The sequence below is a fragment of the Aythya marila genome (assembly GCF_965140915.1).
Source record: "Aythya marila genome assembly, chromosome: 2".
Classification (NCBI taxonomy): domain Eukaryota; kingdom Metazoa; phylum Chordata; class Aves; order Anseriformes; family Anatidae; genus Aythya; species Aythya marila.
Window position 1 is genome coordinate 105,976,385 of NC_139043.1, and position 19,734 is coordinate 105,996,118.

Below are 19,734 nucleotides of genomic sequence, written 5' to 3' on the forward strand. Positions count from 1 at the left end.
GTATTGCTGATCCTGCTCTAGGGTAATAAGAGGGACCAAATGACCTCATGAAATCCCCTCCAGACTGATCTTTCATGATTCTCTGTTTTTCTTAGGCTATTCAATATACACAGTATCACTGTTCTTACTTCCTTTCTTTAACTTATTTTTTAAATATAAAAATAAAACCCTCATCATGACCAAATTATTCCTGCAGGCCTGCTGTTGAATAGTAAATATAGATATCCCACCCACAGCAGTGCCTCACAATGCTTTAATGTATTTTAAATGTTATTTCATTGCTAGCATTTTGAAATTATGTTCTAAATGCTGCCAGCAATACCATGCTTGAATCTTGATATGTGATCTTGTACTATCTGGTTTAGTTTGCTAAGGGGAGCTCGGATGATGTATTAAACCTGCCATGCAGAAAATTCTCAGGCATAAAAAGAGATGTGCACTTGCACAAAATTCAGCATGGAATCCTTAATGTCCAACATAACAAGACAAGCAAGCAAACAACAATAATAAAGTCAATTATTCATGATAATTTTCTGTTCTGATCAGCTAGAAATGTGCTGTTCTTCCACTGTGAAATGCTGTAGCCCTTTTAGATTAAAAATAGAACAAGTTAAAATAGTGTATTTTGCTTTAGTTTTAATGTGCAATTACAAGACAAACAGTAGTGTATTTCTTCTCCAGACATGCTTTGGTATCTTCTGCCAACTTGCATCATGTTAGGGTGAGAAAGAGGGACATGGAAGTGAGTAATTGTTCTGCCCTTACAGATAGAAGAAACTATTAGTATCTAAGTCATGCTGATGCCCAGTCATTTGTTCCTTGCATTTTCTTGTGTTTTACTTGTTATACTGATAAGATGGAGTAACTTTTTTTTGTTGAAAGCACCTCTGCAGCAGCTTCCAAGTTCCTATAAGAGATTTCTGTGTTTGCATCTGTATCTGACTTCTGTGTGGCAATTTCCAGTTCTCCTCTGCTACCTGATCAGCCCGCACCATAGCTGCCCAGCAGCTTGGCCTGCAGCAATGCCAGGTCCTGCAGACAGCATTAACTTGTTCTGTCACCCACGAATGCCAGCAGCAACGTTCAGAGCACCCACATCTTTCCCTTTATTTCAGTGGCAGCCAAGCTTGGGTTGTGTCTGCATAGCTCTGCACTGTGACAGTGATGTATCATGCTGAAGGCAAGCTCAGGAGCTTTCAGGGCTAGTACATAAATCTCTCCTGTTTTAAATCTGACAATTGCGATTGCAAATCTGTGCTAAGCCTTTATTACTTTTACACTTGAAAGGAAACCTTGAAAACCTTCCTTCAGAAGGCATTACTCATTGGGCCAGTCCCAAAAATATTTTGTTATTACTTAGGACTTTATCACACTAAAAAAAGAAAATAGTAGAGTAAATAAAGAGAGGTTTATTAAAACTCTCTTGTAATAGTAAATATTTATTAATGTCCATATAACAAAATTTGAAAAATGTAAAATATAATGCAAAATTGTACAAGGTTCTCACTTCATTACTTACACTCTTTGCCTTTCAAAACTGAAAAATGCTACTTTATCTTAACCCCATTTAGAGAAATAATATGCTTCTAAACTTGGTGTAAATCTCAAAATCACAGATACATAATAAAGAAAGTTTAAAACCACTGTGGATAAAATGGTATCAAACTGGGCTAAAACTTTATCTTATAGTAATTATTTTTGTAATGGTCATAGAAATTATATTTATAAAAGCTGGAATTTCATGGGGGAAGCTTTCAGTTTGGGGTTTTGAAAATGCCTTTTTTCTTTATTCGAGTGGAATGTAGCCAACATGTCATTCCACCATTCTCATGAAGTTGCAGACAAAGATGTTAGATATTTCAGAACTGTTGGCACTGTCTAGTCAGAAGGGCCCAATCTAAATGTTTAGCCATGGATTTGACTGATGCAGAATCCATTGGACTCATCTCAGTTGTGTGGCTGTAAGAGCTGTGAGACAACAGTGCTTTGGCAAAGATTTGTTTTTCGGACTTGTTTGAAATTCTGGTGAGTCAGGCTGTGCCACTGCAGTTTGTTCAGTCATCTACTGTTGGGTAGAATGTAATCTCTGGCGTAGCACTAACTCTCTGCCTATTACTTTGCCCCCTCTAGGAGATCATTTGATTTAAGGCACAAATTGATTGCTGTTTACCTGTGATTAACAAAGAAATTTGAATTGAGAAGGAGTGGATGATGCCATATTCAAACAAGATGATAGACTGATAGGGGTTAGACATTTTTTTTTTAATTTTAATTTTAATTAATTTTAGTACTACGTCACTGTTTCTGTTGCCCCTTTCCTTTCTCTGTTCACTTCTCCCACTTTTTTCCCTTTTGAATAATTCCTTCATATTCTTAAATCCTAATCCTAAGTACAGAGCTAAGCATCCTTCCTTATAAGCCAAGACGTTCATGAAGAATACCACATCTAGACTCCCTGTCCCTTCAACTATCAACTATTTCTATATCCCTCCCCACCATCACCACCACCTATTTCAAGCTTTAATGAATTTCAAACCTTTGCAAATAATGAGAGTGTAACATTCTCTTCTGCTTTCATTTATTACAGCCCTGGTCCTAACACACCCTCCTGCTATAACTTTCAACCCTGGCAACTTGATTATTAAACTTTTTCAATTGTCCTCTTAATAATACCATCACTGTGAGTTTTGCACAGGCCTTTTATCCCCATGTTCCCAGCCCTGACTAGAGCTGCTCTTTTGCTAACTCTCCTGCATCCTTCACTCTGCATGCTTTTGTCACCCAAAGGCATGAATTTGCACTGAAAAATGGTTCTGCCTGCTTTCATTTCGGGGCTCCACGGCCACCAACTGTACAGGCAGCGGTTAGTTGCACTCTATCAGCCATGCTTTGAGCTATCCTGGGAGTGATTCCTTGGGCAGCTGGGTTTGCTGCCCTTGCTACTGACCAACAGGCAGCCCTTGTACATGGACCCTGGTGCAAACATACATGAACTCCAGGCAGATTCTTTCCCATTATCTCTAATTGTCCTATCTCCAGAAAAGTTAATCAGATTCATTAGACCTCCATGAGGACTGTGGTATCTGCCTGTGTGCTTTGCCTCCAGCAGAGGATTGGCAAGCCCTCATTTTCTATTGAAATTTCATGTTACGACTATTTCTTGTCCCAGTTCTCACAATCAATATGTCCACATAATAATAGTTATTTAAAGCAAGTAGTTCCCTTAAGGGCAACAGCCCAAAGAACGGCAAAATAATCAATTTCAAATTCATACAAACCGTGAATCACTTGAAAAGCTGTCTCTTTAAAAACAGGGCTGTAGTCTGATATTGATGTAGATTGTTCATCTCTTGCATTTGTTCTCAGATTATCTGTTTTACTCTATGTACCACCTTAGATGATGTAAGTAACAGAAAATAATGATAAATAATATATGAAGGTAGAATCTTTATTTTTAAGGAATATCTTGAAATAATAGGTGAAATAAAAATGATACTTAAGTGATATGCAAACTGCTGGTTTAGAACTCGATGCCTATTTACAGGTCTGTTTTAAAATATTTTTGATTATCAATATAAGAAACATAACTTTATCCCTTCCTATAAATAGCATGTTTATATTTCTGGAGAGGAAAAGTAAAATTAGTCTTTTTTTTTTGTAGCCATGAACAGATAGCAGTTTGTTTCTGATCGGAGTATTACAATTTCTATTGTAGCATCTTAAATTTCACCATTACTCCCTCAGTATTTCTACCATGGGCAGTACTGAGGCCAGAATGGGAAGGTTAAATCTGATCCAGGGTAGACCAGAGATGAATTCCAGTCCTTTGCCTGGCTCCCTGGGCTGCCCACTGCCCCAACACAGGTGGAAGGCAAGGCTTGGGAGAGCATCCCACGCTATGGCAGGGTGTGCACTGCACTCCAAATCTACACTGAGCTGATATTTATTTCTTTGTTTTAATTCTAAGTCATGGGACTTATTAGGGACAGAGCACAGAAAAATGATTGTGGGGCTATTTCTCTTGGGAATGCTAGGCAACTGGGATCTGGGTCCTCAGTACTGTATTCTGCAGTGTGCTGTTTATAAGTCTCAAGTGTGGCGTGTTTAAAAGCTGAGCTGTGGAGGGTGTGTTGGTTGGTTTTTGTGTGTGTGTGTGTTTGTTTTTTTCCTGACAAAGTACATGTGAAGTTTTAAATGTCATCCTCCTACCCAACACAATTGGATGATAACCTCTGCCATGAATTAATCAAGCTGCTTGTTAAAAACATTATCTTGCCAGTGTTCCTCCAAGTTCTTTTCAATTCAGGCAAATTTAACAGCTTTCTCTGCCATGAAATGATACACTAAGGTTAATTATAGCTCAGGAGCGCTCTAAGGTATGATTTGGCTGCTCAGGTCCAAGAAGAGCGCAAGGGGTGCACCTGGAACAAGCATTTGGCTTGCTTTGTTCATGCAGGGGTGGGCAAGAACAACCGAGCAATTAAAACGAAGGACAAGATGCAGAACTCTTGGGTCTGATGCCCTTCTTTCAGACAGAGGAGGGCAGGGGGGTGGCAGTGTCCGGCCCCTGCTCCTCCATGCCGTGCCACAGCAGCAGAGGAAGCAGTGCTGGGTGCCCAGCTGCTCCCTGCACATCCTCTTCCAGCTCCACGTGGGCAGGAATAAAAACATTCACCTCCTTCACATCAGGATGCCACTAGAAATGCGTCATTAGTCAGCACAGCAATTACAGAGCCTTCCAAAGAGGCTGCAGAAGCGCTCATGAAGTCACCATCAGTCATTACCCCATCGCCCTCAGCTCCAGATCACAGCAGCATCTCGCTGCACTCATTGAGGTGCGTGGGGAGAGCCTGTATGGTACGAGCAGGGAGGCAAGGCGTGGGGAAGAAGTTGTATCTTCCATGAATTTCCCCACTGGTGCTGCTAAGATGAGAGCTGAGTGAGCAAGCTCTTCTGCCAGCAGAGCTATGGGATGAAAGAGTCAGTTCTTGTCGATCCTTCTGAACTGTGCTCCTCACAACACGTCCTGCTGCCAGGCTGCTGTCTTCTGTCTTTCCACCTGCTGTATGTGTTTTTACTCTCCCCATGATGTGTGAAAGCCCAAAGGGGAGCATTTGTTGCTCCTAGGAGTAGCAGTACCTCATGTTGCATTTTGCTGCGTCTGTTGAAATCCACAGCTACAACCTTCCCGTTACTTGATGCATCTCCCCCTCTCTTCCCGCTGTGCAGCCCACACCCATCACTAACATACGTCCCAGAGGTGGTTCAGATGCCTTCACAGGGGGTAAATGATAGATAGACGTGCTTCCCTCCAGCTAATCCTGCCTCTCCTCGACACTCTATGCCCTGCCCATGCACACTGACATACTGCTTCCTACTCACATCTCTATAAATTTTCTTTGTATTCGTTACCCTTCACACCATAGCAGAAGGAAATCTTAAAATGCTTTTATTTTTTTTTTCCCATAGGGAAGGCCGTCAGAGCTAGGAAAAGATGTTTTAATATATCTCAGAGACTAAGCTGACATGGAATAGGCTGTGCAGAGAAGCAAGCACACCACACAGGCTGACAATCGCAGTCTGGCTGTGTGGAGGGGGTTCCCACTGTATGTTTTGTGCAAACCTATTCCTGGAAAATCTGTGAATTTGCTGATGAAAAGCCGTTTGGAAGGCTGCAAAGAACACTCATCTCTGTTATGGTCTCCTTATTTCTCCTCTTTGGAGAGGAGAGACAGCAGCACTGACAGCCCTGTACTGATAGCAACCCAACCCACCAAGAACACGGTGCTGTCAGGCCAAGAAAAACCTGCCAGAGCCTGCAGAGGAGCAGGTTCCTTCTTGGCCCAAGACCTCGGTGAGAGACCTTAGTCAGACCTTAGAACTCACAAAAGAGAAGATTACCCCTGAGCTTGCCACAATCTTTTCATGAGGAGTATCCATTTTCTCCTGATGAGTAGTTGATCCATTTCCTCCTACTACTTTCTTGGCTATTTAGGCAGGTAGGACTGGGCTTGTTAATGTAGGCAGAATTTGTCTAAGTTGAGAAATAAATGCAACTCAGACTTTCCCCTTAATAGACCTTCAGGAAAACTTAAGATTTGATCCACCTAATCTGTAACAATTGCCTATCTAATTAATTCTTTGCCTCTCTCCAGACTATTCATTTTATTTAGCATCTTCCTGTTACTGAATAGCTCTCATCAGTGAATAGTGAATAGCTGTACATGCAAAAACCTGCCTTCACACATCTAAATTGCTTCCTTGCTGCTATAAACAAGTATTTATCATAGTTATCTGTAGTGAAACAAACAAAATTGGTATAATACAGCTATTGCAAGTGTATTACTGAGTTGGGCTTTTCTTTGTTTTCTTCTTTCAAAGAGCTTCACTCTTAAAGAATGTGGAAGTAATTTTTTAGCAGGTTGCCAGTTGTTCTAGAGAAGGACAATTCCTTTTTCAACTGCAGTGCTGACCTGTCCTTTCCAGCCACTAAGGAAAAGTACTTTCCTTCATGTAAAGCACATTAAAAAGTTTTAAATCCTACAGCTTTTGTAATGGTATAATGAATGCTGTGAAAGCAAATTGCTCTTTGAATCCTAATTAACTGAAAATCAGGTCCAAAATTCATCTGGGCTATAAAATAAGAATATATTCCAAGATGCATAATAGATGCATAGCATTTTATATATCCTTTCTGTTTCTTGAGCCCTTGAACTTTGTATACTTTCTTCACCAACTGTGAAAAATAGAGAGGTTTTTCCTTTCACTGAAGAGATTTTTCAAACCTCATGAGACAAGCTTTAAGGAAAAAAAACATTATACATTGCAAAAGCGTAATAAATTGCAATTATTGGCACTAGATTATTCCTCCCTCTAGTGGCTGGCTGGCTCCAGTGAGAATAACTGGAGCTCTTTATTAACATCTCATTGAATGATTCCATTAGTTTAACTACTGGGAACTTACGGTTTTCAGGCTCACATCCTCCAGCTCACTGCTTGCTTGGTAATCCTTCATTCCCTTGTGTATGCAGCCATGACCATGTGATGTGACCAGCCTTTCAAGGCCACCTCAAGCTTTGCCAGTCCCTTCTGTTAATCATATTACATGATTTCCATTAGCAGTCATGTAAAGAAGGTGACCCCACTTCTGATGCGTTTCTGTAGTTCCACACAGTACATTGCACCAAATCCAAGCAATTTAATGCGGCAGATCTCTGATATGTTAAACTGAAAAACTGATGTATTTGAAGCAGCTTAATTTGTCCAGTCATGGTTCAATACTGGGGACAGTTTGGGTATGAGTCTTTTGTCCATCTACCAGGATGCGTCCATGTATGTCTGTATACCAGTTATACCAGTGGACAGCTTGGACATATACACATCATTAAGATCAAACACATCCCCTCATGAATTGTTCAGGAAAACTGGAAGGTGTGGCAAGGCTGGAGAGCCCTACCTACTTAGTCAGAGGGACAAAATTTGGCAGGTTGACAAATTGGCCCTTACCTGGCACATCACAGGTGAAGCCAAAGTCTTGGAACACTGAGCAGACCCTCAAAGGTGGCCTTGTGAGTGCCACCTGCACACAAAAACATGCTGGTGCCCAAACACACAGACACATCTCTGCCCTGTCTTTTCTGACAACAAGAAATGGTTTAATACATGTATATTAACAAAAAGCTGTTGTTTTCCTAATCCAGGTGACAAAAATCTGAGCTGTAAAAATAGTTTTGCTGCGTATAAAACAAACATTTAAGGAAGAGGTCATCTGAGAAAGACAGCACTTATTCATCCGGTTCAATTAAGTTAAGTAACTTCAGGGCAAAATTGCAGCCCCCCTCATAAGAGCTGTGAGGCTCAAGAAAGTAATGTAGGTTCCATCATGCTTTGCTTAAAATGGGCATTTTAAACATTAAACCTTTCTGTAGCTTGCTGCAGTTTTTAGTAGGCTGGAGATATTTTCAGAGTGCTATGTTCCCTCAGCAAAAGCATTGACTTCAGATGAGAGTGTAAATCACCATACATAGTCAATAATGGTTTTAATCTAAAAATGCATTTCTTCTAAAGCACCTTTTGACCATCACACCAAACATTCTTTCCTCTTTATTGACCAGCTTCTTTGCTTTGCACAGAATATGTGTTTCTGGAGCTGAACTTTATTATTTCTTTCATTCTCTCACTTTTGCCTCCAGTAAAAATATGATGCTGCTATTCTTTTCCAACCAGGAACCTCAGTCACATTTGCTAACTTTAATTCAGCATCAGAAAATCACATGAGAGGTGCTGTAGGGAACTATTAACATACCTGTTTGCTGAGCCCAAGAGTTTATACGACTTCTCTTCCAGGTCACAGCAATATTCTGTCAAAAATGAAATCCAAAACCCTGAGTCACAGGCCATTGCCCATGGTTTTAAATGCCAAGTAGAAGTTACTTATCTTGGAAATTTTAGAGTTTAGGATTTTTTGATTGTTTGTTTTGTTGTTGTTTTCCTGTTACAGTGTTTAAAAAAAAATAGATAGCCAGGTATTTTCATCTGAGTAGCAGAGGGCCGTCTTCAGCTTCACCATGTAACCTATCATAGAATCATTATGGTTGGAAGAGACCTTCAAGATCATCTGGTCCAACCATCACCCTACTATCAATGTCACCCACTAAACCAGGTCCCTAAGCGACAGATCCCCCCTTTCCTTGAACACCCCCAGGATAATTATATTATCCAATGAAGATTTTTTTTTCCTACCTCATTCACAAGTGATTGTCTGGCTTCTGATTTATACAGGATTAGCGCACTCTATTAATCAGTCCTCCGTGAAGAACTAGTTTTATTCCTTTCCCTATGCAAACAAAGATGTTTGGGCACTTTTTTTTTTCATTTTCATCTGACTTCAGTGGATTTTATTTAATTTTTCATTGGAAAAGAGCAGTATTCCAATTCAGTAAAGCACACATTTTAATTCTAAGATAATTAAATTCAAATAAGTATTTGGAAGTACTTAAGAACTCCTGCTATTACAGGTCAAGATGCCAGCTGACTTTTTCAGGTTTTAAAGGTTTTCTTCCTTGCTAATGAGGTACACAATCCCTCTGAAGATCCTCAGCCCTGAAAAGGATCCATGTTTCAGAAACTTTTTTTACTTTCTCACTGTCTCCATCTGAATCATTGCCCTTGACGCTAACAGCATGATAAATGGTTCTCCGTTCCTTTAGTTTCAGACCCAAATAAATGTTTCAGGGTATTTATTTTTCATGTATTTAAAAGATAACTGTTTTAAATAAATTGCAGAAAAAAAAATCCCTTTCTGTTCCCAGCTGGATTTGTCATTATTATGCAAGCTTCTCAAGATATTTTTTTCCTTTGTTCTCTTGTACTCCAAAATATCATAAATTCTGTTTCATCAGGATGCATTGTGTAAAAGTGTGGCCAAAGGATAACCTATAAGTCATCTGGTTTTTATTTTTTTTTAATATATTAAAAAAAAAAGAAGGAAGGAAGGAAGGAAGGAAGGAAGGAAGGAAGGAAGGAAGGAAGGAAGGAAGGAAGGAAGGAAGGAAGGAAGGAAGGAAGGAAGGAAGGAAGGAAGGAAGGAAAAGAAAATTGAAATGTGTCTTAAACAACATTTTAATTTTTTCGAGCATTCTAGTAATCAGAAAAGTTTTCACAATATAAATCAACTGCAGGCTTCCAGCTGAAGGTATTCAGTTTTTTGATCCTGTCTGTAAAAACACTGACAAACCAAACTGCATAGGCAATGATGCACATACCTGAAATAATGTTTTACCACTTCACGTTGTTTCTCAGTGCAGCAGTATGGTCTGTTTGTAACCTCTACAAAACAAAACAAAACTGTAATGACTTTGGAATGAAAAGAGAGAATTATAAAATATACATGGACAGCTGGATTTTTTTGAACTATCGGAGTTGCTTTCAAGGGATTTCTTTTGAAGTGAAAGCAGCTGAAGGGAAAATGGTAGCAGCTCCTTTTTTTTTTTTTTTTTTCTGAGGAATAGCTCTGGTAAAGTTACATGCAAGCAAAGTCTCCCTTCTCCTGTGGTATTGCTTTGGCTGTGCATGATCAGAGTTAAAAGGGAAAATCTCCTAGAGTAGGAAAGACTGCAGCCCAGACAATCAGCAGAGAATTTGTTAGAAACCCTAGTTCACACCATCTTTTTTTAATTTACTTATACTCTAGACATTACTTTACATAAAAGTATAGAATAAAAGTTATTATTTCCAGCTTCTCTGGTATGACAGGAGAGGTGGCAGTGTTTTTTTGTTATTCAGTGATAACTCCCATTTGAACAGTTTGCCCTGAAATACTATTTTAATAGCAAAAGACAGCTGCAGGTCACACCTGAGCTCTGAGCTATGTTCATCCAGACACAGCTTGAGAAACTGTTGGTAAAGTTATCCAGGAGGTCACTGCTTTGTCTTCTCGTCCCCCTCTCAAACCCTCCTGTCAGGAGCGGCTGGCATTCAAGTCAAATGTCAAGTTGACTTGACATTTCAAGTCAACACCTCCCAGGTGTCTGCACAGAAACAAAACATAGTAAGTCAAAAGTACATGCTTAGGAAATAATAAAAAGCAGTCTTCTTTTTAGACACTCTAAAATGCTTAGTGTTCTTCAAATAAAAAACAGCTAAAGTAGAGGATACTGAAATAACCACTTAGTGAGAGAGCACATATGATCTTCCAAAATAGCACCATCAAGGGAAAGGAGGCGACAAAATCCTCCACCAGCACATATTACAGTCCAATTTAGTAGTTTGCAAGTGTCATCAAGAAATAACTTGTAGCCACAGCAGGAGAGCATGTAGCATGCTTTTCCCTGTATTGCATCTTGCTTTCTCAAGCATCCTTTTGGAGGTAGTACCCCTTAGCTTAGTTAGATTTGGTATTTTTCTCTTTTCGTTAGAGAGTTATTTGCCTACCCTCCTCATAGCTTTGAGATTGCTTTTCTGAGTTTTTCCAATAGTTCTGGTTTGTGTTGCACATCTGTATGGCTGGTGTTGAACCTGCTTTATTTTATTTTATTTTTTATTTTTTTGGTAGATGTCTGAAACTTTTAAAATGGCAGAAGACTGAATAGGAATTGAGAAAAGCTGTCTATGTAAAATGCACTTCAGGAAAAACACAGGTGGCTGCTTATTCATATATAGGTTTTGGAGTAATGGTGTTGACTTGCAAAACTAAGAAGTGTTCCTGATCTCACTGGGAGATGTTTGTACAGATCTAGCCCAGATGTTTGGAAATCTCTTTCTGAGCTCGGTGCCTGTCAGATGCATGGTAGGGCCTGCAGGCTCAGGGCCATACAGCATGTAGGTGACCATCACTTGGTTTCAGATTCACATGGAGCTGAGGACACTGGAGACTGAAAATGTTTGTGCAGCCTGTCAAGAAAATTGCTCTGAAGTAAACACTACATTGACACTTATCAGTGAATACCATTTTAGTATTTACCTGGAAAACATAATTTGTAGGTAAATACTGACCGATACCACAGCTTGGTGTAGTACAGCAGAATGCTCAGTTACGGGAAGCCTGCCCAGAAGATGCTTTTGAGCTGAGCATGCATGCGATCCTCCCACTCCTGGGAGCAAGCTGGTGCTTCTGCATAAGCCGTGGTGATAAGCAGAGAGGGCTGGTTACACAGCTAGCTCAACAGAAGCCTGGGTGACATTCCTGAAAAGCAACAGCTCTCCTATTGTGGTTTGGCAGAGAGCTATAATTCTTGGGGTTTCCCACCAGCAGAATTAATCAAACTTTTAATGTATGCACAGGGGTGACCTGAAAATTTAATTTGGCAGGTAAGGTCTGGGCTTTTGGAGACAGTGATTTTTCTAGAATAGCACAACGGTTGAAACAGGCAATATCCTGGTCACAGACACCCTGACGTTAAACAAACAAACAAACAAACAAAAAAACAAAACAAAACAAAACAAAACAAACAAACAAACAAAACACCCTGGCTGTCAGTATTCCGACTAGGAGCAACCTAAACCAAACTAAGATACTCATTTTTTTCTCCTTGCCATGAATGCATCTGGAAGTGCAGATCTACAGGTGTGACAAAGGATGTTTTGAGTACGTTACCGAACACCTGAGAGGGGGAGAGAAATGACAGTGTCATTTGAGTCACTTGTGATAATAGCAGCAATTAGAAATGTAGTGGTGAAGTGGTTCGTGTCCGATGCCTAAGCTGTGCCTGAGCAGGCCTCGAGGCACCACCTTCCCTACTTCTTGTAGGGCTTGCTGCAGGTGTTTGGCTAGCAGAGCAAAGCTCTTCACTTACTGAAATGAGTTTCATCTGAGCAGACTGCGGATAACTTTTGAGTTTCCCCAGAGGGAAGCGGTGACACAAGTTACCAACAGCATGAAGTTATATGGGGTCACATGGGTGAGCTGAGAGGAGATAACAGAGAGCTTGCTGCAGGAGGGAGGGTTTGACATTTCTGTTAGCAAATTGAGAGAGAAGAGTTCATTAAATCAGTGCTGGAGATGTTTAATAGAGAGAGAGGCTGGGTTAATGCAGGGGATTTGGAAGAGTGGGCCCTGGTGCAGATGAAGGATCCCTCAGGAGCCCGCAGCAAACAAGACAGCTGCTGAGAGCAGCAAAGGATCTGTCTTCACCGTAGCAGGGGCCAAAGAGGTCCAGGCAGGGCTAATTACTCAGACCCTCATGCTCTTAGCCCAATATCTAATACATGCCAAGAGCTTTTCCGGCTTAGATAAACACATCTCTGCTGCTGAGTAGTGCTTGTTCCTGGGATTATGCCTGCCAGCCCAAAGGATGCTCACACTGAAAGAGGGAAGAGCCTTGTGTCATATTTGGTGAAGGTTCAGAGATCTTTTCCTCAGTCAAGGATCTCCAAAACCTGCTTGTATGTATACTTAGATTGATAATGGGGGATGATTAGATTGGTAACAGGGGATAATAAGGCCTGCAGCTTTCCTCTGAGAGGAAAGCTACTCTTCTCAAGGTAAGCACCCTCAAAAATGTTTTATCTTACCAGAGTAGGTGTGACAAAGAGGGTGGATTTCTTTTCCAGTGTATATAAAAATTGTGTGCTGTTATACAGTAACAGCTTACCCTAGCGTTACTGGGTTGAGCTGGTTCACCTGGGATGAGCAGTTTCTATGCTTCAGCATCTCTTTTCACTCTCCAGGGTGGAAGAGAAGAGCGCTCACAACTGTTCCCCCCACACACACCCCCACATGGGAATCAGCACCAGCATGTAAACCAGATTTCTGATTAAAGAGAATTGTATAATGTCTGCCTGCATCATCTTCCATCTGCTCTTGCCAACTCAATTGCATATGGCACGATGTGTCACTTCCGTGCTATGCTCTATTCTTTATGCGCTCTGTCTAGAAAGCATGGAGATGATTCAGCATGTCAGTGACAGGTGAAAGGATCCTTCAGTTCACCTAGGAGGATCTTTGAGATGAAGGGGGAGCCTTGCTTTAATGTGTGTGCTAATTTTTACGCAGTAGTCAGCTCTGTTTGATAACATTTAGTAGTTAAAAAGGAGTAAATGTGGTCATGCAATATCAACTACCTCACCTTCAAAAAAAAAAGGAAAAAATCCCAACCCTGAGCTTCAGTGTCCTTTGACAGGTCCTTTTTCCCTCTCATAAAATCACAAATAACTGTTTTCATGTCTGAAAGCTGACAGTAGACCAACATGGGGAGTTTTAAAGGGGACTGTGCTTTTTTGAAGCAGTTGCTGGGGAAAAAAAAAAAAATGTCCATCCAGTTCCTGCTGTCCTCAGTGAAACAAACAGGAGCTCTCTGGCAGGATACCATGTGCTTACTGAAAAAGCTGCAACAGCTGGAGAAAGACACATTAGAGAGCTGCATGACACTAACCTGTGTAGACTTCTGGATTAATTGTTTTTTTAAGTACTTTCCTCTTCAGCCCTACCAGCGTCTGTAAAATCAAGCAGAGAAAAATACACAGCACCACAGTTTCTGCCTCTTCTCACCCTGTGCCACAGCAGGTGAGAGATTATTAATGCAGGCATGGTTTTGTGGTATGTGCTGGTTGGTCCATACAGCGAGGATGGTTTGAATTCTGATTAATGACATCTCTTATAATGCCAGTTTTGTGCTGATAACATTGAATTGCTCTTCAGCAGACGAGCTTTTCTGATTGTCTCCAAGTTTTAGATTTTTCTTTCTCATACTTGGCTCTGTAGTAACACACCAAGGACTTAAGGAGAGAGTTATTTATTTGTTTAGCTTCAAGGTAGGAAATTCCCATGAGGAGGTTCACTTGATTCTAAACAAAAGCAGAACTGGAGATCTTCAAAACCTGGAAAAATCCCTGGTGAGGGGAGAAATGCTCAAAACTGTTATGTACAGCCCTTATCTTTGTCAGTAGCATGACAGCTTTGTGTTCACCACACTGAAAAAGCAGCAGAACATAGGTGCCAACATGATCAAATTACCCCAGGCTGGTGACCCATGTCATGGCTAGAATCAGACAGATGCACTTGAATGACTTTGTTCTGTACATGATCTTCCCTGATGTCCTTCAGTGTTTGCTCAATGTCAGACTGCAGTTATTCTTCCTTCCAGCAAAACCAAAATGCAAATAAAATTAAGCACAGAGATATATGTTGAATATACACATTAGCCAAGTGGAGATGGAGCATTCTGCCTGTGGTAAACGAGCCCCTGGGAGCTAAGATGTCCATTACAGGATAGAAAAATGAGAGCAAGGATATTTAGCAATAGTGGTGGGTTGCAGGATTAGGGTTTTTTTCTTGTTGTTGGGTTTGATTTGTTTCTGGGGACTTCTTATTTGTTCAAAACCTGTTTTTAGCATGCTCCTTTGCTGACTTCCAGAGGTATTCAGGACATGTCTCTGGACTTTCCCTTTATTCTGCTTTGTCATTTTGTGTTGGCATAGCACAGTATCCAACTGGCACAACCCTGTGCTTTGTGCTGTGAATCCAAATGCTAAACTTGCGGAAGACAACCCAGTCTTAGGAATATTTTTCATTACAACACTTCTTTCTGTTGTGTCTGGCCTAAGCAAGGGGGTAAGCAGCCATTGTTGGTCTAGTCTCTCCCTTTATTTCATTTAGACACAAAATGTAGTAAATGAAAGTGTTTTTCATAAAAAGCACATATATGCCAGCATGCATTGTGCTTTCCTAAATGAAAAGGAAATATTTAAAACTAAGCTTGTCTCTTCTTGTGAACAGGTACATCCTTCTTGTCTTCCTTTTCTTTGACATTTCAAAGCTATTTTGAAGGCAAAGAAACTCTTACAGAAATACATTCAAAGCTATTTCATTTTTAACATCCTAACACTATATTTTATACCCTTTAATATGTGTGTGAATGAACTAAATTATGGACAGAATATGTAAGTCAGAAATGACAAAGCAGTATGTAAAGAGAATTTATGGCATTCCTTCCACTTTCATTCATCCTGGTGATCATCTGAGTTGGGCACCAGGGTAGGACATGTTTCCTGCCTCTGTCCCACACCTCCCTTTACAAACCAGAACAAATCAGTTAGCTCTAGCACCTCCTCTCCTTACCTGTGTTGACCAGTTCCTCACTCTACAAATGGTCAGTTAAATACAATAGGGACCAAAACTTGTCTCCATCTGAATTAAAACTGTGTAAATACAAACACATCTGTAACAGTGGGTTGAAAGTACTTCTCAACATGGATGTCTTAGGGGTGATTACACGTGTGCCTTTTAAGCCTTTCATTTCTATTTTTGAATGAAAATGAAAGACTCAGCCTCAGTATATCTGACACGTATGCAAAGGCAGCTTAAAATTTTCCTTTGCACACCTACTTGATCCTCTGTTTTAGATGCTTCATTTAAACTTATTTTCTGCTTAAAAGAGCACCTTCCCTCTTGTAAGAACCCCTCACAGGCTTTCAATAGGGTTGCCCTCACAGGTGGGGTACCTCAAGCTTTCTTGAATACCATGTCAGTCAGAGACACTTGCCTTCCTTTACCCAGGGAAGCCCTTATTTCTCCACCAGGACCCTGAAAACTTCATTTTTCCACTCACCTCAACATGACTTCTGGTCAGCCCCCTCAGGCCCCACAGCTGTGTGTAAGACCCTGGGAAAGGGCTTGGGCTCTGAGTTCAGGACTGCCCTTGAGCACTTGTCCCATGTCACACAGGCAAGCAATGCAGCACAGAAATGATGTGGCACACTTGAGGAGCTCGTTGAAGATGTTTAATAATTCACATCCTCCTTCTTCCAATTAATATATCCAATGCAGTGAATAGAACTAATTGACCATTTTATATTGGCACTAAGAGCTGTCCAAAGTCTTAGTCCCTTGTCTATTGTACTAAATTGTGGAAATTACAATGGCACAAACAAAAGTTTAGGTAATACACATGCAACATGACACAGAGTTGAACTCTTGAGGAAGAAAAGGTTATTTTCATTTGCTGTTTACAGGTAATAGTAACTTTGAAAAAATAAATTAAACATTCAGAATTTCCCCTGTTGTACATAGCCAGGTTTGTGCTTAACTTTAATAATTTCAAAATTTCCAGTGGCATTCCAGCTGTTCATTGAAGTGTACTGTAGGAGATAGAGACAATTTATTACACAGCTATAAAGGTAGTAGTAATCATCATAAATGTGAACCTTCAGATGTTTCTTTGTCTGTGCTTTAAATTTTTATTTTTTCCCCATCACTACATCCAGTGAAGCAGTGATTGTAGCAATCAGTACACACAAAGCCACCTCTTCCAACAGCTGCCAATATCCTAGCCTGGTTTAAACAACAGATGGGAGATACGTGCAGGCTAGGATAAGTGGCCACCTGTAAAACATTGTTCTAGATATGTGCCAAACTGGCCAGTCATATATTCAGGAACAAGAGCAGTGAGAGAAAGAAGGCAGCTGTGCTGACCACCCACATCTGAAACAACAGAAAAACATTTACTCTCATGGATGGATGCCTTTGTTTTCTGCAGAGCTGGGAAAGTGCTCTTACACTACGCTAATGCACGCAGAAAATGAATTTCTGTACCTTTTGTGGTTGCCTTCCATGACACTGGGAGCATCTGTACCCTGGCTGCAACAGCAAAATCTTGCTGCCCAGGGTGCCTGCACCTCGACAGAGTGGTTCCAGTCTTTAAAGGGCACCTGCCTCAGCACTTGCAAATTTCTGTCTAGCACTATCTGTGCACTGAATTTTGCAATGTGTTGCAGTCTGTTCTTGCAAGGTCAGCTAATCAGTGAACAGCAACAGCCCCAGGTGACACGTTTGACTAACTGGCAGCTAATCAAGCATATTTGAATTTTGCATGTCACATATTGGCAGCAAACTGTTCAAAACATACTCCTAAAATACATTTTGAATTACTTTAAGAAATGCATTTCAGGCAATGCAGATCAGTTTACAGATCTGCAGGGTGGTGAAGTAGCTTGCATGCATCTGAAAAATTATGTCTGATGAATTATTCATTCTATTTTTATTTTCTTTTTTCTTTATTTTTTATCAAATAATGGACAGGAATTTTTTAGTGCTAGTTATCAAAATGCTGCAGCTAGCTGTTATTGATGGCCACTTTTTCATTGTCTCTTCCTTTTTATGAGTCATTTGAAACATTAGTAATTACGATGTCTAAAAAGCTTCCTACTTTCAACATGTGAAATGGCTTAAGGAGTCAAAGTATATGAATATGAGTTGCTGTGTGCTGATTTTCACTGCACACCCAGTGAAAATGGCAAGCAAAGGATTTATCATAATCTTGTGACAGGAATACCTAGTAATTAGTAGAAGTTTACATATTTTTATTAGGTACATAATTAGCAGCTAGAGATGTGTATTGCAGAGATGGCCTAGATTTTATTCCTGTATTGTACCATTCAGCAGTAGACCCAATTTCTGAACTACTTAGGTGTACAATTACACAATGGAATTGTCCTCCTAAAATACATTGACAATTACCAGAATTTTGCATGCCACTGGGAAATTGCTCATACTAATTGCTATCATTAGCTAGTTGAATGCAAAATATCTGCAAATGCTTGAGGAATCAGACATGAAATGGATCCTCTTCTTTCAGGTCAACTGGGTATGTATTTCTAAAGGTTCAACGACCAAGATTAAACCTGTAATTAGGTTACAGATTTTTCTTCCATATACCAGCAAATGTCCACGTGAGATTTACATTTCAAAATGGAAGAAGTTGTTAATAATTAATTTGTTGGCTTTGTAATACTTGGAGAATATTGAAGACATTTCAATTAAAATATCAAGGAATCACCCTTTCAGTACATTATCTGACCGTTAATCATTTTAAAAGAAGTATCCTGAAAACTAAGTGTCTTGTAAAGAAGTCATGACATGGATCACTTTTTTTGGTGACTCACATCTTTATAGGATGCCTTAGATTATGGAAAACATCTCACAGGTGGATTATGGAAAATTGTATCTAGATGTTGTTACCCTTGCTGGTTGACTCTAAGCACATACATGTATGTCAGGAGTACTGTTTGTGCCCATTACTTACAGGGTTTCTTTGTTTCTGACTACCTGTCCATCACCATCTGTCACTGGTATTGGAAAGGTGTGGAATGCTATCGCTTCAGAAACACAGTTGTGTTTTTTACACTTCTGATTTGACATCAAGTCATGTAAAGCTACTTACCCAGCCAACATTTTCTCAACTTGTCAGCACAATAAATGAGCTGACATTATCCTTATTTCATAAATACACAAGGATTGTGTGATGACTGTTTCAAGTCTTGCTGTCCCCATGAAAAACACCTATTATCCCTGCTCCTGGTGAGACCATTTGTGCTTGATGACATATAAATATATATAATTTTTTTTTTTCCCCAAAAATCTTTCAGGATATCCAGTGAACACTCGCCAAAGCTTCAGATCCGGAGCCACAGTTACCTGAGGGCAGTGAGTGAAGTCTCGATCAACAGGAGCTTGGACAGCTTGGACCCCGCGGGGCTGCTGACATCCCCTAAGTTCCGTTCCCGCAACGAGAGCTACATGAGAGCCATGAGCACCATCAGCCAGGTGGGGGGGGGCATGCATGGGCAGCATGGACAGGAAACACCAAGCCATGGAAAAGCTTTATTTCACTTTAAATAAAATCAGACTGCTGTATGCTACATGCTTTCAAAACATCTTTTAAAAAAAATGTTTTCATACATTGCTGTTTGTGAGTATAATATTTGATAATGCCATAGCCTGCCTTTTACAAAAGGATGAGTGGACAACATGCAGTTTGTTTGAACAAACAGTTTAACCTTTCATTTTTCTTTTCCAAAAGCAGGTGCTCATCAACAGTGTCTTTAAACAGGGCTCTCTTAAGGATCTTGTGTGTAGTGCCTGAAATCAAACTCTTTGAATACCTTCAAAAAATCATTTGCAAGCTGATTGTGCCACTAAGGGAAAATTAAGCCTGCAGTATTTCACAATTTTTTAAGTATTTTATTAGATTAAATCTGTCCTAATGTATACATTTTTAACCCTGATAACCTCTAAACTTTTCACCTGTATAGTGCAAATATCACAGAATATACATAAAGAGCAAAGGTCTGTCCATAATATTAACCTGAAGTTCTGTGGGACTTCTTTGTAGTGCTAGCACTCCACAGGGCAGTGCACCAGTGGGTCATCTGCTAAATCTTTTAGCTTCTTGGTATGATTCTGTCTTGTTTGCTTAAATGGATCATTTAGATAAATCCCTTGTTTAAAAGTACTATGTT

At 40.1% G+C, this 19,734-nt stretch overlaps 1 protein-coding gene across 1 annotated transcript in view; it reads left to right on the forward strand.

Moving 5' to 3' along the window:
- DLGAP1 (DLG associated protein 1) overlaps window positions 1–19,734 on the forward strand; it is a gene marked incomplete at its 5' end in the record, with an annotated part of 138,779 nt that overhangs the window by 25,665 nt on the left and 93,380 nt on the right. The window contains one exon of the mRNA XM_082754037.1: window positions 18,862–19,039. Coding sequence (XP_082610163.1) covers window positions 18,862–19,039 — 178 coding nt within the window. The remainder of the gene's footprint in view (window positions 1–18,861; window positions 19,040–19,734) is intronic.